This window comes from Watersipora subatra, chromosome 4 (assembly GCF_963576615.1).
Source record: "Watersipora subatra chromosome 4, tzWatSuba1.1, whole genome shotgun sequence".
Lineage (NCBI taxonomy): Eukaryota > Metazoa > Bryozoa > Gymnolaemata > Cheilostomatida > Watersiporidae > Watersipora > Watersipora subatra.
Genome location: NC_088711.1, coordinates 34,584,368 through 34,611,671, shown reverse-complemented (window position 1 = coordinate 34,611,671; position 27,304 = coordinate 34,584,368). Strand labels below are relative to the sequence as shown.

Here is a 27,304-nt window from a genome sequence, read left to right as displayed (position 1 = left end):
AGATTGTTGATGAGGAGAAAGAGAGTTGATTTATAATCAAACAACATAGTACATCCAACAGATTAAATACATGTTGGGAATTCATAACATCGCTCTTGAAGTTGCAATTTATGCAAGAAGCTATCAGTACCTCAACAATAAAAAAGTTAACTAAATATCCAGCTACTGCAATAACATTGTCATGATTTATAATCTAGCCTCAAGATATGCACAAATGATTTATTTTTGTTGCAAAAAAGAGCATTTTGACTAATTGAAAATCTATATCATATTCCGGCATATAATCTGTGCATCTTCTTACTTTAAGTACACTAAATGCTTATTTTATTTCATTCAAAGAATTCAAGACCTTTCATGGTTTGTGTCATTGTTTTTTTACATAAAATTTCCAGGTTTTTAACCCGTTTCAACTTACCTGATATGAACAAATTGCATGCAACCATTACCAATAATTTTTAAATACCAATACTAGCTGCTTTAACAATCTTCCATCTAATATCCGCCGGCTTAGCAGAGAAAGGTATTTTAGACACTATTTTTCCAACTATTTAATTTTCGAGGCCAACTATTACCCTTTTTTCTTTTTCTGTTTATTGTTGTATGGCATTCCATATGCATATGTTGTAAGGTTCCAAGATGCCCACCATTGTGAATAACTACTTAGAGTTACACTAGTTGGGTTGATGCTTTTTATATCTGTAACTAACAAGAAAACAATGTTTTATATAATCTGTTATGCTACTCTTTATAATCTACAACTTTACCAGCGAAAGAATGGGTGCCAATGGGCGGTTGTAATATTGGGGTAATATTGTCTTCTCACGCATACATTACCATTACTTAGGAGTTATCTATACAAGCGTGCATCTCACATAAAAAGGAGATTTAGTTTACTCGTTAGAAGAGATGGAACTTTCAAAACAAAAGCGTGCTAGAAATAACTTTGTTTCAGCTGATAGTTACATGTATTAGGTATGGCCAGCCAATTAGTGGTGCGGCTATAGACACACCTGGAACGTCAACTACCATCTTTAAAAAGTAAGTATCGTAACGTAGAATTCATAATTATCAAACGCTGTTCATTTTAGTATTATCGCAACACCTCTTGCATCATGAAATAGAGAGCTAAATTTTCGTTATTTCACAAACGCTGTTACCTATGTATTTGGCATTTTCCTGTGCTTATTGGCACTTTTCTGACCCAAAAGTATCTCTTATTTTTACCTATTAATCCGAACATACTCATGTTTAATTGTTTATCCTAAGATTTTGTCCGTTATTACGCACGCATACGTTTATGGTCATTTTAATGGCCGTTATTTTCTTGCATAACTGCAAATAATTATTACGTAATGATTTTTATAATGAGAGTTTTATACGAAACTGGCGGTCAGCAGACATTGTGGTAAGACAATTCAAACAATTATTGTAATGCTAAATGCCACCCACTCAATTATGATAAATACAGCATAATTGTTGTGCTATTCCAATTGGCGTTTTGCTGACTCAAAAGACACTCGAATCATAAGCTCAAATAAATTCATTTATTTACTGAAAAAAGCATGTCTATTTGTTTTAGTGTAATCAATGGAATAATAGTACATTACAACAAAGTCTAACAGACTCAGATAGAAACATTGGTCTAGCAAAGAGTTTAGTTGCCTCCGATTGGGTGTAACAGGTTGAATTTTAGATGGCGTTTGTCTCAACGCACTGTGTTGGCTTCAGCAGAGTATACCGAGCTGGTTTCAGCTCCTTCACTTTGTCCAGTGGGTTGTATTTCAGGTAGTGTTTAATACAGCACACTCTGAAATCCTAAAAATAAAGCAACACACTAAAATCATCAAAATAAGGCAATACCGTAGGAACTCTTTGCAAAAGATTCTGCGCGGTGTTTTAATTTTACATTTGTTAGTGGTTATATTCATATTTCCATTACATAACGATATATGCATGAACTTTCCATCATGGTGATAATGATGTTTTTTTATTATCTTTATTTTTTTTGAAATATTGTTTTAACACGTACTACATAACTATTTTTTGTTCATCATGGTAATTTAGTATTAATTAGTATTTGTATTAGTAGTATTTTTCAGTTTAGATTAAAAGTAAGACAGTGCAGAAAATAAATAAAATATACCTGCAAGTACCTCAGACATCTACAATGTAATGGACTGAACAAAATAGTTATACTTAGTTGTGTTACCAATATTGGAGTTGTGTGTTTTTGTTTTTAGTTTTTAACTTGACCGGAAGTGATGTGGTCACTTGGCTATGGAGCACGGACGGTTTTTTCTAGCACGTGCTGACATTAGTGTTTCGACTGTAATTAGTTTACCAATTAAATAAACATCTTGAAGTCAATCAACTACTGACTTTATTATGGCGTCGTAGGCAGGATCTAATGTCAATGACATTAGATTGTATAATATACTATTGGACAATCCTGTAGTTAATTTGGTTCCTATCGCTACTATTGGAAGCTGCCGGTGCACAGTGATCGATTGAAGTGTTGAGATTTGCATTCAAACAATCTCCAGACAAATTACTTCCAGACTACAAGATGCCAGGTGGACTTGAAATACCGAAGGGACTAGATTTTTCAAATACACAAAAGGCCTGGCCTGAGTACAAGCGCAGGTTCTTACGATATCGTAGTGCTTCAGGTTTATCAGAAAAGCCTGCACAGCAACAAGTTGACATGCTAATATATTGTATGGGTGAGGAGGCTGAGTCTATCATTCCACACCTACAAGTTCGACCTCCACAGGAAGCAGATGAAGACAACAATATACCTGCGGAAGATGCCGATGAAACCCTATTTGATCGAACTGTGGAAGCTTTTGATACATATTTCAATCCTAGAGATAATCATCTGCATTATGCAGTGCTTTTTGGCTCTCGTATGCAAGCTCCAGAGGAGTCAAATGATCAGTTTATTCGTAGCCTACATGAAATGGCAGCAAAATGCACTGGCTGGGACCAAAATCACAGAGATGATATGATACGGACTCGCATTTTAGCAGGCATGAGAGACAAAGACCTGAGTCGTGAATTGCAACTGAATGCAAATATCACACTCCAACAGATACAGCAGCAACTAAGAACAAAGGAGATAATATTAGCCAATCAGAAAGCGGAGCAGGACGACCACATGGTGATGGCAGTACGCAGCACTAGGCCAAAGACATCACCACCAGCTAAGTATCAGCATCAATCAAAATCAGTAGAAACTAGGACAAGTGGTCGAAAGTCTGGTCAAATGATTGATAGTTGTCGATATTGTGGGAGCAGTCATGTGCGTGGTCGTTGCCCTGCCTATGGTAAGCGTTGCAAAAACTGCCGCAGGATGGGTCATTTTGAAAGAGTATGTGAATCAGGTCATGCTAAATCGGATAGAGGCTATAACCAGTGTAGCATTTCTCTTGAACATGACCAGGCCTCTAATTCTGGAGATGATGATTATTTCCATGTTCAGGCAGTCAGCAACACCACTTGTCTAAATGATAGGTATGTCATTCCAATTACTATACAAGGTAAAACTATTAATGCAAGAATAGATACAGCTGCAGCTGTTAGTACTATGTCTAAGCCTACTTTCCTTAGCATTGGATGTACTCGTGTGACTCGTACTAAGGCTAAACTGACAGGGTATGGTGGGAGCCATATATCTGTCATAGGAAGGGTAAAGCTACCCGTGGTAGATCCAAGTGGGAAAGAAAGCGTGGTAAAATTTTATGTAACAGATGATGATAATGAAACTCTGATTGGGGCCCCTGCAATTGATGAGTTACAATTGATCAGAGTAAAAGGCAGCAAAGTAAATCAGGTTACATCAAATAGTCTTGAGATGCCAGCAGAGCTGTCGCAACTTATAGCTGAGTATGATATAGTTTTTTCAGGACTTGGTAGGTTTGGAAAGCCAGTAGAGTTAGAGCTCAAATCTACTGCTGAGCCAAAAACTGTACCATCCAGGTTAGTACCGCATAAATTGAGGAAACCCCTGAAGCGGGAGCTGGATAAGTTGGTTAAGCTTGGTGTGATAGTAAGAGACACAAACCCCTCACAGTGGATGTCTCCTCTAGTAATAGTTAACAAACCCAACGGTGATGTCCGCTTGTGCCTAGACCCCCACAATTTGAACCAAAATCTTATTCGTGCTCAGTGTGCAATACCTACCACTACTGAGATATTTTCCAAAGTGTCTGGCTCTAAGTATTTCACCACCCTCGATGCAAATCAATCTTTCCACCAAATTCCCTTGACAGAGACGTCAAGCATGCTTACTAGCTTCCTCACACCGTATGGTAAGTTTCGTTATAAACGATTACCAATGGGCATATGTAATGCCCCTGAGATTTTTCATCAGAGGATGGCTGATGCAGTTGAAGATCTTCAAGGTGTTGAGGTGTACATTGATGATGTTTTAATTCATGCTGCCACTCGTGAAGAACATGATATTCGTCTTAGGAAAGTGTTGGATCGTTTCAAACAGGTTGGTCTTACTCTAAATCCAGCCAAAGTGGTGTTTGCGAAACAATCAGTTGGTTACCTAGGACATGAGCTTTCGGGTAAAGGCATTGCCCCGTGCCACTCAAAAGTAGAAGCCATACAGCATATGGTTCAACCTCAGGACAAGAAGGCAGTTCAGCGGTTCCTGGGATTTGTGACATATCTAGCTAAATTTATTCCCAACCTCGCCGACCACACACTACCTCTGCGAGAAGTAATGAAGAAAAATGTTCAATTCTATTGGGGACCTGCTCAATCTGAGGCTTTTGAAACCATTCGTAACCTGATAGTAGAAGCCCCAACTCTTAAGCTATATGATCCTGAAAAACCTGTTTATCTTTCAGCGGACAGCTCTAAGAGTAGTCTCGGAGCTGTCATTCTTCAAGACGGCCGCCCTATAGAATTCGCAGCCAAAGCGCTGACAGATTGTCAGAGCCGCTATAGTCAAATAGAGAAGGAGTTGTTAGCATCTCTCTTTGCTTGCAAGCGCTTCAAATATTATTGTCTTGGGCAAAAAACTATTGAGGTGGAGACAGACCATCTTCCACTTCTAGGCTTGATGAACAAACCGATTAATGAACTGTCTCCTCGACTTGCAGCTATGAGACTTGAGTTGCTGCCGTATCCAATTGCACTCAAATACTGTCCAGGTTCAGAGATGGTGTTAGCAGATACCCTCTCACGATCCTGTCCAGCAAAAATGAGCCAAGAGGATGACCTGGGGTCAGATCCTCTGTTGTCAGTTTGTTCAGTAGTCATCCGTAGCGCTGATGTCATGACCAAATATCAGAAAGCTACATTAGCTGATGAAGAGCTTCAGGTAGTCATGAGATATATTCAGGAGGGATGGCCTAGTCATAAGAAATCATGTGCATCGAGAGCTCTCCGATATTTCAATTTACGACATAGCCTAAGTATTGTGAATGATGTAGTATTTTATGGTAGACGACTAGTTGTACCAGTGTCCTTACAAAGTGAAGTTGTTGATACATTACATTGTGCCCACCAAGGGGTGACTAAGACTCTCCAACGTGCCTCAAATTCAGTTTTTTGGCCTGGCCTTCGTCATCGGCTGGAAGAGAAATGTCGTTCTTGTGAACCATGCATGTCTGTTGAGAGAAATGAAAGAAAGGAACCATTGATTCCGTTTGCTATTCCTGCTTATCCATTTCAGACATTAGGAGTTGACTTGTTTGCAATAGGAGGGAAATCGTATCTCATGATGGTCGATTATCTTACAAAATGGCCTGTGGTGAAACAGCTAGGCTCTGGTACTGGTAGTGCTGTGGTGATTGAGTGTTTACGTGAAGTGTTCTCTGATTTTGGCCAGCCTGAGTCAATAGTGTCGGACAATGGTCCTCAGTTTTCTTCGCAAGAGTTCAAGCGGTTCTGTTCTTTGCTTGGTATAGTACATAATACAAGTTCACCACTCCACCCTTCGGGGAATGGTCAGGTGGAGCGGGCCATTGGGACAGTGAAAGGTATGATGAAGAAATGTATAGAAGATGGATCAAGCTGGCTAACCGGCTTGACCACTCTACGAAATACCCCTATAGCCAGTAGTCTACCCTCCCCGGCTGAGCTTTTGCAGGGCAGATATATAAGAGACAGTCTCCCGGTATGTAGAGACCGATATCAAGTTACTGGTTATTCTTTGGAACACATAAGAGAAAAGTTAGGTGCTATAAAAAGTTCCAACAAACATTACCATGACTCGCATGCCGGCCCACTGAAGACAGTGCTCAAACCAGGCCAACAGGTCTATTACAAGGCTGCCCAAGGGAGGTGGAGACCAGGGGTGATTGCCAAAATCCTGGGTGAAAGGTCTTATGAGATTGATGCTGGGGCATTTAAGTTAAGACGTAATCGCAAAGATCTGCGTGAGTCACAGGTGAAAGACAAACCTACTAGATCTATCATAGGGTTAGGAGTGAGAGACAGTATCACTGATACACCTTCAAACTCTAGTGACAATCCCAATGACTTACTCACAAATATTGAACCAGAAGATACTTCAGCCATGAACTGTAATATTGAGCAAGCGGCTCCAACTGTACCTGCCATGCCTGCAGGCGAGTCACATGAGGCTAAACCAATGCGAGTTCATAAGAAACCAATCTGGCATAAGGATTATGATTTTAGATGGTGACGAGCTGGAGAGAAGAATAGATCACAAAGAGAAAAGGGAGATGTAATGGACTGAACAAAATAGTTATACTTAGTTGTGTTACCAATATTGGAGTTGTGTGTTTTTGTTTTTAGTTTTTAACTTGACCGGAAGTGATGTGGTCACTTGGCTATGGAGCACGGACGGTTTTTTCTAGCACGTGCTGACATTAGTGTTTCGACTGTAATTAGTTTACCAATTAAATAAACATCTTGAAGTCAATCAACTACTGACTTTATTATACAACTCTACTTGGTTTGTCGCGAATGGCTCTGGTTGTTCTTGGCCAAAAAGAGTTGAATAATACAGTGGTTTTTTATAGCTGGCACAAACAAGCCCTTATTTGTCTTGTATTATGTGAGTGTTTTAAAAAGAAATCAAATACATGTAAGTATTCTATGACATTGCTTGCTTTCACCTTTACAAAGAGATTAGTCAGATAGTAAAATGTCAAGCTCAAAAGTGATAGTTGCCTCCTCTTTTCCTATGCTAGGAGTTTGTTTCACTGGTGGCAGCAATGGGATAATATCAAAGCAATTGTGTTGAACCCTTCTAAAACAATCATGGGATGCAAAAATAAATGGAGTTTTTTAGTTCATGATTTGAATATCGGAAACAAAGACAGTATCAGCATAAATGCCCCGGTAGCTTAGTTCTGCCTCCCATTTGATGGAACAAGTAATGGAGAAAAATATTTAACACTGTTTTGAGGCAGCAGCAAGTTGAGTAACAAGGAAAGTAAAAAGTGACATGTCTGAGGAGGTCTGTCACAAGCCTCGAGCGTAGTATGGATCATATGAAATAGCTGCACGTATCTTGTTCAAACCAAGATGATACATTTATTATTATTGGGAAAAAGTGAAATTCAAGTAGCTCTCCCTGAGCTAAATAGGGATCAACCTAACAAATGAGCGAAACAAAAACTAAGCTTAGCTATCAAGCCTGATTCATAACTGGCATGGCCTTTAGTTCTTATCTCACTTTAATAAGATGGCCGACACAGAGATCATTCAGAAATATCATATAATGCTGGACTGTAGTACTAACATTAACAGTGTGGAGGTGGGTGAGCTCCGGTTTTGAAGAAATTAAGGGAGCAAGTAGAGGCCAAACCATTTCAGTTAGCTGAGTTGTGAAAATAAAAGTTTCCTAGCACCTCTAGTAATTTTTTTACCAAAGAAATTGTTTAAAAAATAGTCAACACTTCGGTTCTGCCATGCTATTGGTTAAAAGCATTTTTTATAAAGAAACTACCTATTAACGTTAGACAAAGATACTTTAAAATTCTGCGTTCTTTTTATCTCGTTCAGTTTATATTGCGTTCAGGTGAAAGATTATTGTAAGTCTAGTTATAAACACAGTTTAGATAGGTTGTAGGTTACCATTGATTCAAATTTGGTTTGTGCCTTTCCCTCTTTGTGATGAACATACGTACTGTGTGAGTGAGTTGTTTGCTTTTGACACATTTTTATCTTTAAAATTGTTTTAATGGTCTGTCACATGCATGATTGTGCTCCCAGAGTGGCATACAAATAAGCCTGTGGCAATTGCTGCGCCGTGCTTTTAATTTTTTTTGATTACATACTTTTTCTCCAAGCGCTAATACAGATTTCTATTTGTGTCAAACAAATACTAATTTCTTTTAATTATGTGTAGTTAAAATGATGCCACAACTGTTACAGCAATTTACTCTGCTTACAATTTTATTAAAGCAATTAGTTTTTGAAACTAGTGAGCCAAACACTGGAATAGACTCCGCGCTGAAAGTTCATAATTCTGGTTTTTTCTCATTTTTCCAAAACCATTCATCATGGATACCTATCATTGACAGCTATCCATATTAAATGCACATTTTTCATATTGGAAGACAATTTTGGACCAATTGTATTTCATATTTTAAAAACGATGGAGTGAATGTTATATATACTGCTCAAGTGTTGGTCTGATACAAATAAGATTTTTTATTTTGTAGGTCCGATACGTCGTCTCTTCCAATTTCGTATTGGTGATTGTCACATGATATGCAATCATTATTTGAACAATGCATAGACTTTGTCGCCAAAAATATACAGTCTGTTGAGACCCTGCAAGGGTTTCCTAGTCAAATAGGAGAGATGCTTGCAAGCAGAGTGGCTGAGTTTAGAGCCGGTAAACTTGATAACACAGTAAGATGACTTTGATTGCTTTTCCCAAAGCACCTCAGTTTTTACAGTTAGCTGTAGGTATTAGGATATTTTGTTATAAGCTCTAAAGGCTGGTTCACATTATATCGCTATATGTCGGCGTTACTCCCACAATGCATCTGTAACGGTTTGTGATAACATTTTTGATACCGTCGCAAATGTTTACATCGACGACTAGTCTGCCATGTAATGTTCTCATTACACAAAGGGGTCACTGAAATGTGCACATTGCACAGATCATCGTGGATGCTCGGCGAATTATTGGGAAAGTTTGACAGCTGCAGTGTTTTCCGACATATCCGCATTGCCTTGGCGATGTCATCGGTTGACTGGGCACATAGTCGGCGAATATGTACCGGGAGGACAACCCTGACATACGGTGATACAGTACGAACCAGCTTTTAGAGAGATAGGTGTAAGGTAGCAAATCTTGATGCATTTTATTATATTAGATATTCGTGTGTTTAGTTTTGTCCCAATTGCTCAATTGTATTTAGTGACCACACTTGTTCCATTTGTGCACTGAGTATAACCGACCTAGCTCATGCAATTCCTAGTTTTATTGCAGTATGTACTTACATATAGGTCTCTTCATTTGACAAAAGCTTTATTTAGTTTATGATTATGTTACCTTGTCTCCGGCAGCGATGTTATTTTCAATAATATTTAAGTTATTGATAGCGACTAGTTCAATAAAACTACATTTGTAAAACTGTTATATCTAACAACGCCCCAATGCGTAGGACGTGAAAATTATAGAGATTCTCACTCAAGCATATACCTCTGATGTGCTCGAGTCTTTGAACCTGAGTCGCTCTCAAATCCTCTGCAAACAAGAATCGCTTCTGGCTGACAGGACTGTTGATGATGAGAGATTATCTTTGCTCAAAATAATTAATTTGGCAGATCTTTCTCGGCTATGCCTTAATTACAACACTGCATGCTTGTCACTGGATTGGATGAGCACATTGGGACAGTGCAGGTGAGCTGATAGAAAGGTCACCAAGATTAGCTGTGATACAGATATATCTAGAGAGGATCAGCTAGCATTCATTTTAGTGCTGCTGTAGTAAATAATTTCATGTATCTCTTGAGAAATTCGCCTCATGCTAATTTAGTGGGTGAGTGTATCACACAAACAATCATCCATTCCGTGTTATAAATATAAAGTTATGAGTTGTTTCCGCTTTAATTTCAATCAACCGGCTGGGTAGAATGGGTGCACAACTTTTTGTTGCACGTTATCAATGTTCCTTGAACCCACATAGACATTCAAGACATTCAATTGAATCCGTGGGTCTAAAAATTGTTTGCTTCAAACAAATTTGTTAGTGAATTGTTGAATAGTTGCCTGTAATTCTCAGTACCTGTAGTTTATGGTTTTCTCATACTCTGGCATATTTTTGGATAATTGCATCAGCAAATGAAATGGGTTCATTCTGAAACTATGCTTTATAGAAACTAGTACCCTGGCAGTCTGGTGCACCATGAGAGATCGTCAGGTGTGATAACTATATCCATAATTATTTTGAAATGTGCAAGGCGGTTAATTGGCGCAGGTTCTAGAATCTGCCAAGCCAAAAGTCGTGAGTTTGAATCTCGTTGAAAGGAATCTTTTTCTTCACCTCTAAGTGTGACTACGGATGGACACGGTTTTTATTAAAATAAAGACTTTCTTTATTATAATATAATAAAGAATATATGATGTGATACGTTGTTCTGTTAGCCCTGCTATTTAAAACACACTCATTCCAATTGTAGTCTAACTCAGCTGGAGCTAAGGGGAATAGGTCTCACAGATAGACACATTGTATTTCTCACTGCCTGCTCTTCTGTGCGAAACCTCGGCCTCTCATCCCTACAGCTGCTTGACATAGGAGGTGAGTGTACAAACAAGTTGTGTATAGCTGTGTCATGTGCTGAGGTCGTGTGCTGAGGTTATGTGCAGGGTACTGACTACGTGAATTATAAATGAGACAGTTGTGTCATATTCAAGGGTCAGTTACATGACTATGTTATCTTAGTTGGGGTGGTGTCTCCAGCGCTGGGATATTAACAATACATTTCAATGTGGCTATAATGTTATGATCAATGCATCATCTTGCTTTTCAAATAGTTACAAAGTCTGCAGTAGCCTATATGTTTTTTTAGAGTATTTGCAAAGTTGAACGAGGTGCAATCTAAGTCAATTTACAACCACCTCAATGTATAAACCCTTTGACAAAAAAGGGAAAATTCGTGCAAAGATTAACCTCAACACTTTAAGCTCCACGACATACAATATGTGAGATTTTTTGAAACAATGCGGCTTCATAAATCAGCCCACATTTTATCTTCATGTATTTTGTTCTATGGTCCTGAAATAATAGAAATTAAGTCTTCATACCTCTTGAGTTCTAAACTAACAGATCTCGGAAGACTAGTATGACTGGTAGATAGTTGAGCTAAAAAAGGGAAAGAGGTAATTTAATGGTTTTTTGGAAATTATGGCAAGAAATAGTAAAAAGCATGGATAAACATCTTCAGGTCAATTCTATTTTGGTGACATACCTTATAGTTTCATGTAACTTATGTCATGTGGAAATGTATAATCATCTCCAACTTTTTTCCTTGCACATTTTTCCCTTCACAATTACTGTCTATTTAATAGCCCTAGAGATAGTTTTGGCTTTCATTGTTACCCTATTAGCTAACATCGACTTGCAAACAAAACGCCATATGAAATTGTTTATTATAGAGAACTACTTGACAGAAAAGTGCCTCCACAAGCTGGCATGTCTTTGTAGCCTTAGGATGTGCGATGTCTCCAACACATTTATTCAGGTTAATTATATCGCATTCTTGTAGTCTCTTGCTGACATGTTTGATATGTTTTTGTTGAGTTTATATCATTATGAGTTGGCAGAGGCATTTCTAATACCTCTCTCCTCTGCTTAATATGTTGAAGTCCGTTGCATGTTGGAGCAAGTATTTCTATAAGAATATGCTGCAATTTGTTTAATTTGTTCGCCTACAATAACTCTTTGATAAATATTGGAACTCACTGCACATACTCATTTATACGTAGCATTTACACATAGCACTTACACAACGTAGTACTTACACAACGTAGCACTTACACAACGTAACACTTACACAACGTAACACTTACACAACGTAGCACTTACACAACGTAGCACTTACACAACGTAGTACTTACACAACGTAACACTTACACAACGTAACACTTACACAACGTAACACTTACACAACGTAACACTTACACAACGTAGCACTTACACAACGTAACACTTACACAACGTAACACTTACACAACGTAACACTTACACAACGTAGCACTTACACAACGTAGCACTTACACAACGTAGTACTTACACAACGTAACACTTACACAACGTAACACTTACACAACGTAACACTTACACAACGTAACACTTACACAACGTAGCACTTACACAACGTAGCACTTACACAACGTAACACTTACGCATAGCATTTACACAACGTAGCACTTACACAACGTAGTACTTACACAACGTAACACTTACACAACGTAGCACTTACACAACGTAGCACTTACACAACGTAGCACTTACACAACGTAGCACTTACACAACGTAGTACTTACACAACGTAACACTTACACAACGTAGCACTTACACAACGTAGCACTTACACAACGTAGCACTTACACAACGTAGTACTTACACAACGTAGTACTTACACAACGTAACACTTACACAACGTAGCACTTACACAACGTAACACTTACACAATGTAGCACTTACACAACGTAACACTTACGCATAGCATTTACACATAGCACTTACGCAATGTAGCACTTACACATAGCACTTACACATAGCACTTACACATAGCACTTACACAACGTAACACTTACGCATGGCATTTACACATAGCACTTACACATAGCACTTACACAACGTAACACTTACACATAGCACTTACACATAGCATTTACACAACGTAGCACTTACACATAGCATTAAAACAAATACATTGCATAAAACTGTGTAAAAGTCTAAATGTAAAATTAAGATTATTTACACAAACTTAATAAACAAAATAATCAATAAAAAAATTTTATAACATGTTCTCGTTTTCAAAATCCTGAATTAACAGCTTTTACATGTTTAAATGTATTCTAGGAGCTTTATGTGTCCTCCAGGAGGTCTAGGTATATTCCAGGAGGTCGAGGAATATTCCAGGAGGTCTAGGTATATTCCAGGAGGTCTAGGTATATTCCAGGAGGTTGAGGTATATTCCAGAAGGTTTAGGTGTTTTCCAAGAGGTCTAGGTGTCTTCCAGGAGGTCGAGGTATATTCCAGGAGGTCGAGGTATATTTCAGGAGGTCTAGGTATATTCCAGGAGGTTGAGGTATATTCCAGAAGGTTTAGGTGTTTTCCAAGAGGTCTAGGTGTCTTCCAGGAGGTCGAGGTATATTCCAGGAGGTCGAGGTATATTTCAGGAGGTCTAGGTATATTCCAGGAGGTCTAGGTATATTCCAGGAGGTTGAGGTATATTCCAGAAGGTTTAGGTGTTTTCCAAGAGGTCTAGGTGTCTTCCAGGAGGTCGAGGTATATTCCAGGAGGTCGAGGTATATTCCAGGAGGTTGAGGTATATTCCAGGAGGTCGAGGTATATTCCAGAAGGTTTAGGTGTTTTCCAAGAGCTCTAGGTGTCTTCCAGGAGGCCCATGATTTTCATTTGTGTTTCTGTTCACAATTTTACAGAGCGGGTAACTTCATGGATTAGATGGTTACAACTTCATTTGTGGAAAAAACAAATATCTCACTGCATCTAGGTTTCGAGAAATGAACATATATAGATTTTTAATTTTAAAAGCGCAAAGTAAAAGTTGCTTGTTTACTGCGCAAGTTAGAATAACATTTTCCCAAGTCTCCAGTCATATTTACAGTGCATCTCTAATATATCAAGAAACTAAAATTTCTTTATTTAATAATTTGTAATAGTTTTATGTTGTTTTATTTAATAATAATTATTATTGGTTATTATAAATACATATCATTGTATTCCAATTGCTAACTACAGTTTGTGTTACTTTTGAAGATGTATAGGTTTGCTAAAGGAGCGCAGGTGCATCGCAAATAATGGATGAAATGCATTGCAGCATGTATAGATGCTTTCCGTAGTATTCACCGCTCACACAGACAAAAAATACTCCAGTTTTCCAAAGCTTATACAGTAGTTTCTTCTCATTCTAAACATTGGATAAAATAGTTGCTGGCTTTAGCAACAATGAGTGCCAATTTATATTTAGCTCATACTTTGTATAACTCTATGGTTGTATGGAATCACTACTAGAGCTAAGGTCCATAAATAACTATGGTTGTATGGAATTACTACTAGAGCTAGTGTCTATGAATAACTCTACAGTTGTATGGAATTACTACTAGAGCTAGGGTCCATAAATAACTCAATGGTTGTATGGATTTACTACTAGAGCTAGGGTCCATAAATAACTCTATGTCGTATGGAATTACTACTAGAGCTAGGGTCTATGAATAACTCTACGATTGTATGGAATTACTTCTATAGCTAGGGTCTATAAATAACTACGGTTGCATGGAATTACCACTAGAGCTAGGGTCTATAAATAACTCTACGGTTGTATGAAATTACTACTAGAGCTAGAGTCTATGAATAACTTTATTGAACTCTCATTCACAGGCTAATCAAGTAGATGCGACAATGTGGTCAATTTCGAACACTGATGTCTTCAAGCGTCAGATAGTTAACAAAGGATGGCTGGCCGAAAATATTGCCCAAAGAGCTCATTGCATAAAGGGAACTGTAGTCTCAGCCAGTACCTTCTACAGATCAAGTATGCTATATTAATAATGTACTTTTATTTATGTCAGACATTTCTTGTAATCATAACCTGTCTTACTGTGTACTTCATTTGATTATATGAAGATAGTTCCACCTCAGTTTACAATCACCTCAGATCTCAGGTCTGGTCAGCTTGAATCAAGCATTTGAGTTTTTAATTAGTTCAAATGCCGACAAGCATTCAGAACATAAACACCCCCTTCTTCGGCAGAAGATTAACCAAGAAAAATCAGGAACCTGTGTCCCTGGGTTTTCCTGAATCTCAGTTGCTGACTGACTCTCTCATCCTCACTTTTTCTTTCTCTTTGTCTCTCACTCTCTCTTTTCTCTGTCTCCCTTTCTTTTTCCATCTCCATCCCTTTTCTTCTCCAGTATTCACCTATTGTCCGTATATGGGTTTTTTATGAACGTGCTGACAATATTTTGTAGTTTGTATAGTATATTATTGTATTATTGTATTTTTATATTTTATTAAAATAAACACACAAGCTATTTTTAAAGTTCTATTTTACACAGAGATCTGAGAGAATAAGACTGAGTTGCTACAGATATGGCAATACCTTCTCCAGTTTAGCCTAATAATAATATTATACTATAATAATATATAATACCGTAATAATACTTATAACGTTATAACTTAACAATGTTATACATTACTTGCGCTCTCAATACTGTATACATATTATTCTGTAAATTAATGAGGAAATGCTTCAAAATCTGTTGTACTCTTGGAATGGTTTAAAATTATTTAAAGTATTTGCTATGAGTATTGTTTCAAAATTTGAATAAATCGTTCTTCAAACAGCCCTCTACAGGGGCTTGTGGTAAAATCCAATATTAGACTGCACAATTTGTTGTACAGACAAATTGGTTGTCCTTTTATGAAACCCCTTGACGTCAAGATGGTCTAGCATCTGATGATGAGTTGCTGGCATTGTACACCTTATTCATTTGTTTCTTATCATATAATTTGCACAGTTGCATAACCTCCACGATATTATATATGTAGTTGGATGATCCTGCTTATAAAAACTCATAACATTGTGCGCCCTTCAGCTAGGAAGTGCTCGGAACGAAAAACAACTCTGGTGCTATGCAAGCTGACCAACCAGCAGCCCGAAAATTCTACACATAAAAGGTTTCTTGAATCCAACTCAGGCTGTTCAAAGAAGAGGCGGTTGTCTCCTCATGCAACCCTTCATCATCAGGATGTTCCAGCAACTGAAGAGGAGTTGATGGCCTTGTACCGCTAGCCTATACGCCGGCAGCTGTTGCCTGTGATATATGATTATGTATCAATTTTGTAGAAGTAAGCTCCACATCTTACATTCTAATTTATCGTGTAGTATCTATGTAGAATGTATTGTGTCTCTCCTAGTCTTTGCAATATTTATCTTGTAGTATCTCTGTAGAATGTATTGTGTCTCTCCTAGTCTTTGCAATATTTATCTTGTAGTATCTCTGTAGAATCTATTGTGTCTCTCCTAGTCTTTGCAATATTTATCTTGTAGTATCTCTGTAGAATATATTGGATCTCTCCTAGTCTTTGCAATATTTATCTTGCAGTATCTCTGTAGAATCTATTGTGTCTCTCCTAGTCTTTGCAATATTTATCTTGTAGTATCTCTGTAGAATCTATTGTGTCTCTCCTAGTCTTTGCAATATAATCATCCGCATGCTACTCTTTGTGCCTTCTTGAGAGTTCTTATTGGTCCAATTTCCACCTTGAGAGTTCTTATTGGTCCAACTTCCATTTTGCTTTTCAGTGCTTTTCCAAGAATACACGCTGTCAGCTGTTGATCATTCAAGTGGGACTGAATATAATTGCAATAATCGTAATAACAAATACAATAAATTTTATTTTACTTTGGAATGTTTAAGTTGTTTGTTATGTTCTTTTATTAGTGGAAGAAATGTGAAGATGGAGAACATGACTGCACTATCTTTGTCGTTTGGCATGTTGACATGAAGGGTCTGTGGTTTCTGTGGCCTCAAGTCAGTTCTTTCATTTTCAGTTTTATAACGGAGAATTATAGTTAGACTTTATAGTACAAGCCTCATATATAATACCATGTTTTATAACATCTCAAATCTTAAAGGCTAGGATGGAGCTGTTCAAGTGTCTGATAGTCATTATTCATTAGATAATGTTCTGTTGATATTCACTGTTTTTATTAAATTCTGTAAGATTGTGATATTACCTTCTGCTTACTTTTATATGCTTGCCAAATGTTGTCAATGTTTTCTGATTTGTGAAATTATCTCTACATACAACAACTTCAAACTTACTATATTTGCACAAGTATATGCACACTAAAGTATTTTAGCATAATAATTTACTTACCAGTTGCAGGACCACTGTTAATAAACCATCAACAATGCCCAAATGCTACAATTAAATACACATTTACTCACATTAATTATTTCTATAATGTTTGACTGGTTGCGATGCCCGGAGTTTACTTTATTTTTAATTAAATAGCTCACAGATGGGTGGTAAGAGGCTGTTTCAAAGATTTGAAAAAAGATGAAATCAATGATGTAAACCGCCCACAGTGTGGGGGTTATATATCATTGATATTGACTAAAAATGTGAAAGCTCGGCATTTACACTGACAGGCAATGACAAAGTGAGATTTATTAATATAGTCAATTACTTCATTATATTAAAGAAAATTGTAGATAAAATGCAGTTGAATTCGCAATTTGGTCAATTATTTGCTCCATCAACACGGTTTGGTTTTGACTATTCAAACCCTCAGCAATTGATGTGCTACAACATATACAATGTATATCGTCTATACATAAGTATAAAAAGTTGGTTATCCTGTGTTTATGTTCAACAGTAATTTTACAACTAAACATAAATAGGACGAAGTAAAATTCACAGCAACAAAAGAGCTCTACACTAATTATAGTAATAAGTTGGGTAATTGTTTAGACTAAAACTTATCTAGAGAGTAATCTTTTTCAGTACAAATCTGTTTCATCTGTCGCTTGTCAAGTGTCTTTAGTCTCCAGGCCAACTGTAGTAGAGTAGTAATGAGTTTTATTAGAGTATCACTCGCGCTCTTTATAAACAGTTTGTGGTGTACAATTACCAATACCAATTAATTAGTGGTATGAGAATACGCTTAAAAATTTCTGTTGTACACTTGGAATAGTTTTAAATTGTTTACATTATTTACAATGAGTATCATTTCAAAATTTGAACTAATACTTTTTGAATAGCCCTCTAGAATGGATTGCAATAAATAATTACCTGAAATGTAATTACATGAGTGAAGCTAATAAAAAGAGTGCACAAAGCTATAAATAGAGATGAATTTATAAATTGTTTAAAGAATAGTTGATACATACATTTTATTTACTGTCAGTATATGTACCAACAGTAACAGAAAGATAAGCATTTACATGTACTAGATGAATGCCCGGCGTGGAATGGATAACAGAATAATAACCTAATGAATTTGAGTAACTTACCTTGAAAGATAGATCTTTACTAAAACAATACCAGATTTTGAGTCAGCTCAACAATCGATAAGCTAATGGTCAAAAGTGCTAGTTATTAATCCCAAGCAAGCACTTTAAGCATGAGTGTCTTAACCAATGTAATGACTATTTACCCATTGAATCTATTGTATTCTATGTAGCTTGATGGTTAAGGTTGCCACCTCTAGATATGGAGGTCCTGGAATCAAATCCATTGCTGTGCAGATTTTTCATTACTAGATTTTAATTGTTATAATTGGACGCAGGGTGTAACAAAAAGATAATCATTAAGATATAAAATATACAGATAAGCAAGCAGCAAATGTGGTATAGTGCTTGGCATTCTGGACTGCCAAGGTCAATAGTTTAATCATCACTATGAGATGTCAGGAAGGGTGTCTTAAGTTGATCCCCTGCCCTGAGATACATGGGTAATGGTAGGTGGCAAACTCTAGCACACGTACCTTGCGAATATCTAGCTAATCGTTGTTCTTATAGTTCTCTCAGACCTTGAAACACCTGAGAGACAAAGAGTATAACGACTGAAAAACAGCCCAATCTCACCAGAAGATTTCAGGAAAAGTATGCAATCTTGTGCCCCAAAACACCGGTCAGGTTGCCAGCATGGTTAGTGGCAACTAACCCACAAAAATGTTGCTAGTCAAAATGCTATTTTATACCAGTAATCATAGGAGAATTGGGTGCAGTACCGCCCACCCATCCCATTTGGCATAACTAACTTGCAGTAACACCAGAAAATCAGTTGAAAAAATGAGCATTACTTGAAATGGTGAAGACCAAAAAGCTAGTACTGAAACTCGGAGGTCTCTGGTAGGAGACTCAGCTGTTGGTAGCCATTCCACCCTAAAGTGAGTTTAGGTGAAACTATATTTACATATTATACTGTATATATAAAACACAACACTTTTAGTTTTAGTGGTGAATAAGCTAAGCATTAGTTTTCTCTATAAACTAATACCTTCAAAGACATATTGCTGACAGAAAGTTTCACTTGTCAACAAATGATTAAAAGCTGAGCATAGTTCAAAGCCCTTATGTAACATCATTTATGTAATCCACTAAACCTGTCTGTGGTTTGTTAGTGTATCTTCCAGTAAATCCAAACAATTGCTGTTTTGTACTTAAATATTTTATGTTGATGCCATTGCTCATTGATGTTGTGTAAATGCTTCACATGAAATGCAAGTAACAGCAATATACAGCACTAGGTTTACTTATAAGTTTTTGCTGCTAAAATATTTGAGCAAACTAAGGTGAAGTTGGAGCTATTTCTCTCTTACATCAGTTAGATTAGAACAGCTTGCTGAGCTGTTCTATCTTATCGGTTTTATTTTGCTGATATACTGACTGTCAGCAATGATATACAGCCCCCATGGGGGGCTGTATATCATTGCTGTCATAGCCCTGTCATAGATGTTAATAACATATCTTACACTTATGTTTAGTTAATAAACATGTTGAATTATGTAGATTTTTTAGCTGCATACGGTTTTTTGTTGTTATAGTAGTACATAATGTCACAGTGTATTGCATCATTTGCATGGGCAACTTAACTTATGAGATGTTACAAGTACATAGTTCGTTTGCTAATGTGCTAATTTCAGTTGGAGTTACTTACTCATTTACTTTTAGGACGAGATCGGTAGTAATGCGCAGACAAGTTTGCTTTATGGTTGTGTTGATTAGCGTTAGGTTACTTGTGCTACGAACGGCACGCTGTACACCTAAGGGTCGCCTAACAGCAATAAAAAGCTGAAGAAGTTGAAATGAATCGAAGGATATGTCGCTTACTTTGCAAAGGTACCTTACGACGCCATTTATGCATCATTTTTGGTTTTTATTTTACAGGCTCAACGTTTAATTATTTAAGACCGTTCATGAAAATTCACAAGCTCTGTTGTTAGGACACATTTCACAAGCAAGAAGCCTGTTGCCGACATGCAGGCATGCTCACAACAGATCTTTGGAGGAGTATGAACTAGAAAGAGAGCAACAGTCAGCTTTACACAAAAGAGTTCAAAAGATTTCAGTCAACTTCGTAGGCGTTCCTGGAGCGGAAGACATTAGGCTAGACATGAACAAGTACACCTCGACTCCGTACGCTTGTGCTAAACGTAAGTGCTCAAGCTTTTCATAGTTTCAGTATTATTTTATGTGGACTTTCTATATTCAATTTGAATAAGGTGTTCTGGCAATCTTAGAACATTGAACAGTCGACATGGGTGAACACTGATCAGTCATTTCAGCTATACTCCATTTTAGGAAATTCATGAAAAATGCTAAATTTTCTATTATATTTATACATATAAGGTTTTTTGACTGGTTGCAAGGAAACTTCCGTTCACAATTATCAACTGAGAACAGAAATTTTGTGTAAGGTTTTAAACTGCACTCTATAGTGTAGTTATTATTTGATTGGTTTTTTAATATAGTCTTGAGGGATTTTTGTGTTTCCTCGGTATTACTTACATCTACAATATTTCAAATACAACAGATAGAAAAAAGCGATTTATTGGACAAATTTCTCCTGTTTTCATCTTTCAACAGCTTCAGGGTCAGTATGAATAACATTGATCTACATTTAATTAAAATCATATTTAAATTGCTATTGTAAATTTGTTACTATTGTGTTGGATCCAGCGACCAACACGTAGAAGCGACCTGGGTCGGCTTACTCTACCGGTCTGCATTCACCTTCCACAGGGGCCGTGTAAGTGTTGCCCGTTGACCAACACGCGGAGGCGACTCAGTCGGCTTACACCACCGGTCTACTACAACCACCTTACACGGGGAATTGCTCCCTGAGTGATATTATGCTCGTTCGACAAGGTCGACCTGAGGTCGACCGGGGTCGACAGTGTTTCTATACTCTACTCCCAAAGCACAGTCCGTAGACTGAGACTTGGAGTAAATAAGTGCTCAGTGTGATTCTGTTATTGCGCAAGGTAACAGAAGAGTGTGGGTCCAAATGCAAAGCATGTATTGAACAACTTCTAGGCCGATAAACACGGCCTTAAATATAACAGAATATGCAAATGAGGTGGCTAAGGCCAACCTCCTCTAGGGGCGTGACTATATAAAATAACACAAGAGAACACAACTCTAATGATAATAACCAAAAAGGAGATGGTACTGCAGGTTTCCATCACACACGCCGCCCCTATAGACGACTACCGGCTATATATATAAAAAAAAAAAAAACCACAAGAAAAGAAAAAAAACACAAGAAATATAGGAACACACCAACTAGCTACAACAAAACAGACAAAGAAAAGGGAATATAATAATATGAGAAACCGCAATTACTAAATACCAAGAGAAATACGGATAAATCATGTCGACCGGGTCATCTAGGAGGTCGACATGCGATTTGCCAGGTCCTCCAGGCGACGAGCCGCCCGTCGGAGGTTGGAGGCCTCTTCTCGTAAAGTGTCCACTGTAACCCGGGGTCGTACGTCCCCCAGCCGGCTCTGGATGCTGCCTATTGTCGTCAACCTTCTAGGAGCTGGGACCGGTCGTTCCAGCTTAGGCGGACTGTACCACTTCTTCTTCGGGGGAGAGGGGAGAGGTGCCGGAGGTCCTCTTCGTGTAGGTGGCTTGGTTTTAATTGGCCCGTAGGGTATAGGCTTTTCAAAGGCCGGAGGATTATTTAATTGTACCTTTTTGCTCCAAGCCGGGTAGCTATCTCGGTCGACCTCGTATATAGTAATTCCCTTTCCACCGTGCGCCTTCCTTACTTCGGCATCCTTGATCCGAGCCTGATGTTTGGCAATAGTATCTCGAGATGTAGAATTTCTCCCACATTTGCAGAAAAAGCGTGTAAAGTGCTGGGCGATGTGGATTCTGCGCCGTCGAGGGGTAGAGAGTAGTTGTTGGCACAATGGACAGTTAGTACCTTTCTCTCGACATAGTTTCGAGATCGTTTTAGCTGTCTCTGCCGCAATCCATTTGGTTGGTAGTGGGGGGTGTGGAACGTGATTATCTAAAGAATCCGTTTCTGAGTCGTCCAGGGTTTCACCCGGCGCTGGGTGGAGCTCCAGTGGCAGGATCTTTACTTCTGGCAACAGGGGTAAAGCTCCGATAATCGGTGCCGACTTCTTCACGGTTTCTTTGGTGACTTCCATGTTGAGAAAAGATATAGGTGTGTGCGCCTCGAGTTGGTAACAAGTAATGAGCGCGTTCTGTCTGGGACCCAAAATGGCCGCCTTCTGACCTTGAACTCCGAGGGCTTCTCCCGATTGGACGGTGCTAGTGTCGTAATCGGCCAAGTACGCGGGAGGCCTCCTGATTCGTTGGGGCCGTGGTGCATCTCCAGCCCCGGTATCACTAGCCTGGGCTCCCATATTTTCTGTGGCTCTTTCTTCCTCGGGTATCGACTCGTCGCCAGGGTCGGGGTCAATCATCAAGGTAGGATTGTGCTCCCCTGGTGGAACCAAGGGGTCCCTCCTGGGAATTCGAAGGGCTTCTGACCTTCCTGGCGACTGAGGTATTCGCAACTCCGTTAGTTGGCTAGGCAGGGGCAACTCTGAAATAACTACTTCTGGGTTATCGTTTCCTCGTGCGATTTGCCTTCTGGGTCGGCCCCTCATGTTGGGACGGCGAGCAGGCTCGACTTCAACTGGGGCTCGTCCTTGTTGCACCGGACTGGGGCGACAGAGTCGTAACCTTCCCTCTGCTTGGATAGATCGCTGTCCATACCTCTCTATCTCGTAAGTGTGGTTTTCGTGACTCCTCAACACGCGATAGGGCCCCAAGTACTTGGCCGCTAGCTTCGGGTTTTCCCCTCTTCTCCGCCGCTTGCTTAGCAACCACACGAGGTCACCCTCATTGAATAACGGAGGCTCTCTCGCGTCGGTTGACACAATATCTTTTTGCCTATCTCGGAGGAGAGTATGGGCTTGTATCAACCGGTCGTGGACAGTCTGCACATACTCATGTATGCTTGCGAATGATTCTAGTCTATTCCCATACTGCAATTGGTCAGGAAGACGTAGTTCCCGACCCAACATCAGATAATTGGGTGTTTCTTTAGTCGCGGAGTGTGGTAACCCTCGCAGCGTCCTCATGATTTGTGGCAGTAGCTGGTCCCAATCTTCCTGTCCTCTGCCCAGCAAGAGAGCTCGTAGGGAGTCACCCAACACACGATTGTTTCTCTCGACCACCCCATTCCCTTCGGGGTGGTACGGGGTGGTCCGAGACTTATCGACTCCCCACAAGTCGCATAGCTCCTGGAATAATGAGGATTCAAATTGGCTCCCCTGGTCGGTATGGATAATCTCGGGTAGCCCGAAGTAACTAAATACCCTTTCGTCTAGGATCTGGGCTACCGTTGGGGCTGTAGCGTCGGGGATGGCTAACGCATCTGACCACCTAGTGAAGTGATCAGTGAGCACCAACACCCAACTGTTTCCACGAGGGGTCGGAGGCAGGGGTCCCACCAAGTCTACGGCTAGGCGTTGCCACGGCCTCCCGGCGTACAGCCGTTGTCTATTCCCGGAGGTCCGCCCCTTTCCTGTTTTGGCCCTCTGGCAAACCTCGCAAGAGAGGACTGCTCTCCGGATATCTCCGGCCATACCCGGCCAATACCAGTCCAATTGGACGCGTTTCAAGGTCTTCTCCACCCCGCAGTGTGTTTGCTCGTGGGCTTTCCACAGGATTTCCTGTCTCAATGTTTTCGGGCATACCACCACTACCTTTTCTCGCCCATTCTGGGTAAGATGGAGAGTCAACACGCCCGACTCGTCGAGCTGGAGCTGGTGAAACATCCGGGCCAATCGTTGCAGCTCGGGGCTGCCCACTCGTAGCACGGCTTCTTCCACTCCTTTCCGGTCCCTGACGGCTTGGTAAATGACCCCTAGGTCGGTAGTGGCCCTCTGTTGTAGCGCCCGTACTTCGTCCAGCGGGGTTTGTACCACCGTCAGCTGTTCTGGACCCTTTTTGACTACACTTTCACCAGTTCCATCCAAATTTTTGGTTTCGCCAGTTATCTTGACGGCTTGTGACTGAGGATCCTGAGGTCTTCTGGGAGGGTGGTCCAACACTCTAGGTGTTCCTGCCCCGCCCGGCAGCCGTACCGGGACTGGACTGGTTGGTGTGAGAATCGGGGGGCCGTGCCCTAAAGCCGGTCTGTTGCCAGGTAGTTGAGGCCATTCATCCTCATCCAACTGGCGGGGGTTGGGACTGGATGTTCCGACGCCTCTCGGTGGCTGTACCGGAACTTGGTCCACTGGCTCCGCAGTGTCCCAATTCGTTCCTGGGTTTATTAGGGAGTCGTATACTTGCGACCTCGTTGGCCCTTGATCCCGCTTCTCAATAGCAGCACACTGCCGGCAGTCGACGCACTGTCGTCGACTCAATCCATCGGCGTTCCCGTGTTTATCGCCTTTTCGATGGATAATTCGGTACTTGTGCTCGGCCAGACTCTCCAGCCACCGGGCCACCTGGCAAGAGGGTTCCTTCCTCCGGTGCAACCAAACCAAGGAGGCATGGTCGGTTCGGATGGTAAACTCTCTGCCATATAGGTAGGGCCGGAAATGCCGGACAGCTTGTACCACTGCCAGTAGCTCCCTTCTGGTTACGCAGTAATTGCGTTCGGCGGAGGAGAGGGTCTTGCTATAGTAGGCTATGGGTCGCTCCGTGCCCTGCTGGACCTGGGATAACACAGCCCCAGTCCCTACATTACTAGCATCAGTATCTAGTACGTAGGGCAAGGAGGGGTCGGGATATGCCAGTACTGGAGCGTGTGTCAGCGACCATTTGAGCCTAAGAAAAGCTTCCTGTTCCTCTTCTCCCCATTTCCAGGGGACCCCTTCGCTGGTCAACAAGGTGAGAGGTTTGGCGACCGAGGCATAGTCCGGCACGTATCTGTGATAGTACCCAGTGGTACCCAAGTATGACCTTAGCTGTGTCACATCTTGGGGTGCTGCCCATCCACTTATAGCCTGAATCTTTTCAGGGTCGGTAGCCACCCCTGTGTTGCTGACTATGTGGCCCAGGTATTTGACTTGGGTCTGGAACAAGCTGCATTTGGAGGGCTTTAATTTCAGCCCGGCCTGCTTCAATCGTTCCAACACCTCGGCGAGCCTAGTGACATGACTGGAGAAGTCGGCTGACATGACGATGATGTCATCGAGGTACAGCAGCAGGGTTTTCCAGTGTAGCCCTTGGAGGACACGTTCCATCAGCCGCTGGAAGGTAGCTGGGGCGGAGGTCAGTCCAAAGGGGAGCACCTTCCACCTCCACAACCCACTGCGTGTGGCGAATGCCGACCGCTCCTGGGCCTCGGCGGAGAGGGGTACCTGCCAGTACCCGCTCATCATGTCCAAGGTACTGAAGAACCTACTGCCAGACAAGGCGTCCAAGCTCTCATCAATCCGGGGGAGGGGGTAGGCGTCCTGGCGAGTGACACTATTAAGTTTCCTATAGTCTACACACAATCGCCACGCCCCGTCCTTCTTCCTCACCAAGACCACCGGAGAGCTCCAGGCCCCGTGAGCGGGCTCAATCATGCCTTGCTTTTCCAGGGCCGAAACCTGTCGTTCGATTTCGGCTTCCTTCTCGTGTCCTACACGGTACGGGTGTTGACGGATGGGTTGTGCCTCTGGGAGGAGGGGGATCTCGTGTTGTACCAGGGTGGTACGCCCCATGTCTTCGCTCCCTTGGCTGAATACATCCGCATAACGGGTCAAGAGGTCTTTCATTCTTCGGTGCTCGGTAGGGGACGAGCAATGTGGTGCCGCCTGTCGGAGCAGGTCCAGCATGTGGGGTGGTACATTGGAGACAGGAGGGGGAGTTTCTTTGGAAACCTCGGCTTCTCCCTTCGCTGTCCAGGGGGCCCCTATTTCGTCCGGCCCGACCCCCGTGTATTGCCCCACGACCGTTCCTGCCGTCACACTGACGGGATGGTCGGTGGGGTTCATACAACGGATGGCCACTCTCCCCTTCTCACCGGGTTGGTGTAGGCTGGCGGCCACCATATATCCGTTCTTCGTTCCCTCAATTAACCCGACTGGCTGATAGGAGGAGGACGTGAGACGTCCGGCAACCAGGACCTCGGTTCGAGGGGGAAGCGTTGTGGCTCGCATTACCTGTACGCTGCTTGTCAGAGGTCGACCCTCTCGGTCAGTGCACGTCAACTTCTGTCCATTTAACACCAACGTGGGTTGCTGGAAGTTCATCTCGCAGTGGTGGTCGACCAAGAAAGGCATGCCCAGGATGGCATCCTCCTTCAGGGCACACACCACGAGAGACACAGTAACCTGGACACTCCTGACTCTGACCGGGAGAGTGATGAGTCCGTGGAACTGCAGCCGGGTACCATCTGCCATTTGCCCATAGTCCTCCCGGACCTCCAATTTGCTTTTGACGTCTTTAGGTAACCGCTCAAAGACATGTCGTCCCAACAAATTAGAGGTACACCCGGTGTCCACGAGGAATTGGACGGACTGACCTCCGATGCGACCTGGCAAGAAATAGCTGCTATTATGCGGCTTCCATGATTCGTCTCCGTGGGTCCGTCTGGCTTTGCTAGTCCTCTGGGGGCCCTTCTTGGAAGGCCGAGACGGCTTTGGCCAGACGTAGGTTTCATCCTTGGCTTCTGAGAGTGGGAGACCTGCACACTCAGGTAAGGGTTGATATTGGTTATGCAAGGGGACCGGTGGCAAGCAGGGGGGGAGCCTGCGTCGCCTAGTCCGTCGTGGCTGTTGCCACTGTCCTTGCAAGGGTATATTTGATCCACAGTCAGTACTTCCCCCTACTGCTGTGGATGGTAACCGTTTCCCGGCCTCGTGACTTGAGGCCGTTGTCCTTGGGGGGCTTGGGGGCACCGGCGTTGGATGTGCCCTGCCTGGCCGCAACCCCAACAATTTGGTCCCCTTTTGTCCACTCCCCGTTGTCCCAACAGCTTCCCTTCCCTCAGTCCATCTGCTAACCCCTTTATAGCCATCAGGACGTCGTTCAAGGTGGCTGATGGGGGGTTCCGAATGGACGGGGGCGACTGTAGCGGGGGTAACTTCTTCCTCCTCCACCGTCATTATTAGGGGTCGGGCACCAGG

At 41.2% G+C, this 27,304-nt stretch overlaps 2 protein-coding genes across 4 annotated transcripts in view; both read left to right on the top strand.

The window, feature by feature from the left end:
• The first annotated feature begins 912 nt into the window (after positions 1-912).
• Positions 913-17,089, top strand: LOC137394773 (leucine-rich repeat-containing protein 42-like). Of its 3 annotated transcripts, XM_068081537.1 has the most exons (8): positions 913-1,038; positions 8,655-8,847; positions 9,609-9,847; positions 10,627-10,745; positions 11,603-11,688; positions 14,577-14,730; positions 15,795-16,047; positions 16,644-17,089. In XM_068081537.1, the coding sequence occupies exons 2-7, from the start codon at positions 8,704-8,706 to the stop codon at positions 15,989-15,991; spliced, it is 939 nt and encodes a 312-aa protein (XP_067937638.1). In that variant the 5' UTR covers positions 913-1,038; positions 8,655-8,703; the 3' UTR covers positions 15,992-16,047; positions 16,644-17,089. The 3 variants fall into 3 exon arrangements, with proteins under 3 accessions (XP_067937638.1, XP_067937640.1, XP_067937639.1); XM_068081539.1 differs by lacking the exon at positions 15,795-16,047; XM_068081538.1 differs by lacking the exon at positions 16,644-17,089 and having other exon boundaries at positions 15,799-15,923.
• A 2,866-nt stretch (positions 17,090-19,955) lies between these two features.
• The window catches only part of LOC137393545 (large ribosomal subunit protein mL39-like), a 30,110-nt gene continuing 22,761 nt past the window's right edge, over positions 19,956-27,304 (top strand). The window contains exons 1-2 of the mRNA XM_068080141.1: positions 19,956-20,051; positions 20,156-20,365. Coding sequence (XP_067936242.1) covers positions 20,018-20,051; positions 20,156-20,365 — 244 coding nt within the window. The 5' untranslated portion in view covers positions 19,956-20,017. The remainder of the gene's footprint in view (positions 20,052-20,155; positions 20,366-27,304) is intronic.

Bases quoted from the DNA above. Each gene is read 5' to 3' on its own strand.
- LOC137394773 (XM_068081537.1), top strand. From the start codon at position 8,704: ATGCAATCATTATTTGAACAATGCATAGACTTTGTCGCCAAAAATATA. The intron at 8,848-9,608 runs GTAAGATGACTT...CCCAATGCGTAG, and splicing joins CCGGTAAACTTGATAACACA to GACGTGAAAATTATAGAGAT. The intron at 10,746-11,602 runs GTGAGTGTACAA...TGTTTATTATAG, and splicing joins ACAGCTGCTTGACATAGGAG to AGAACTACTTGACAGAAAAG.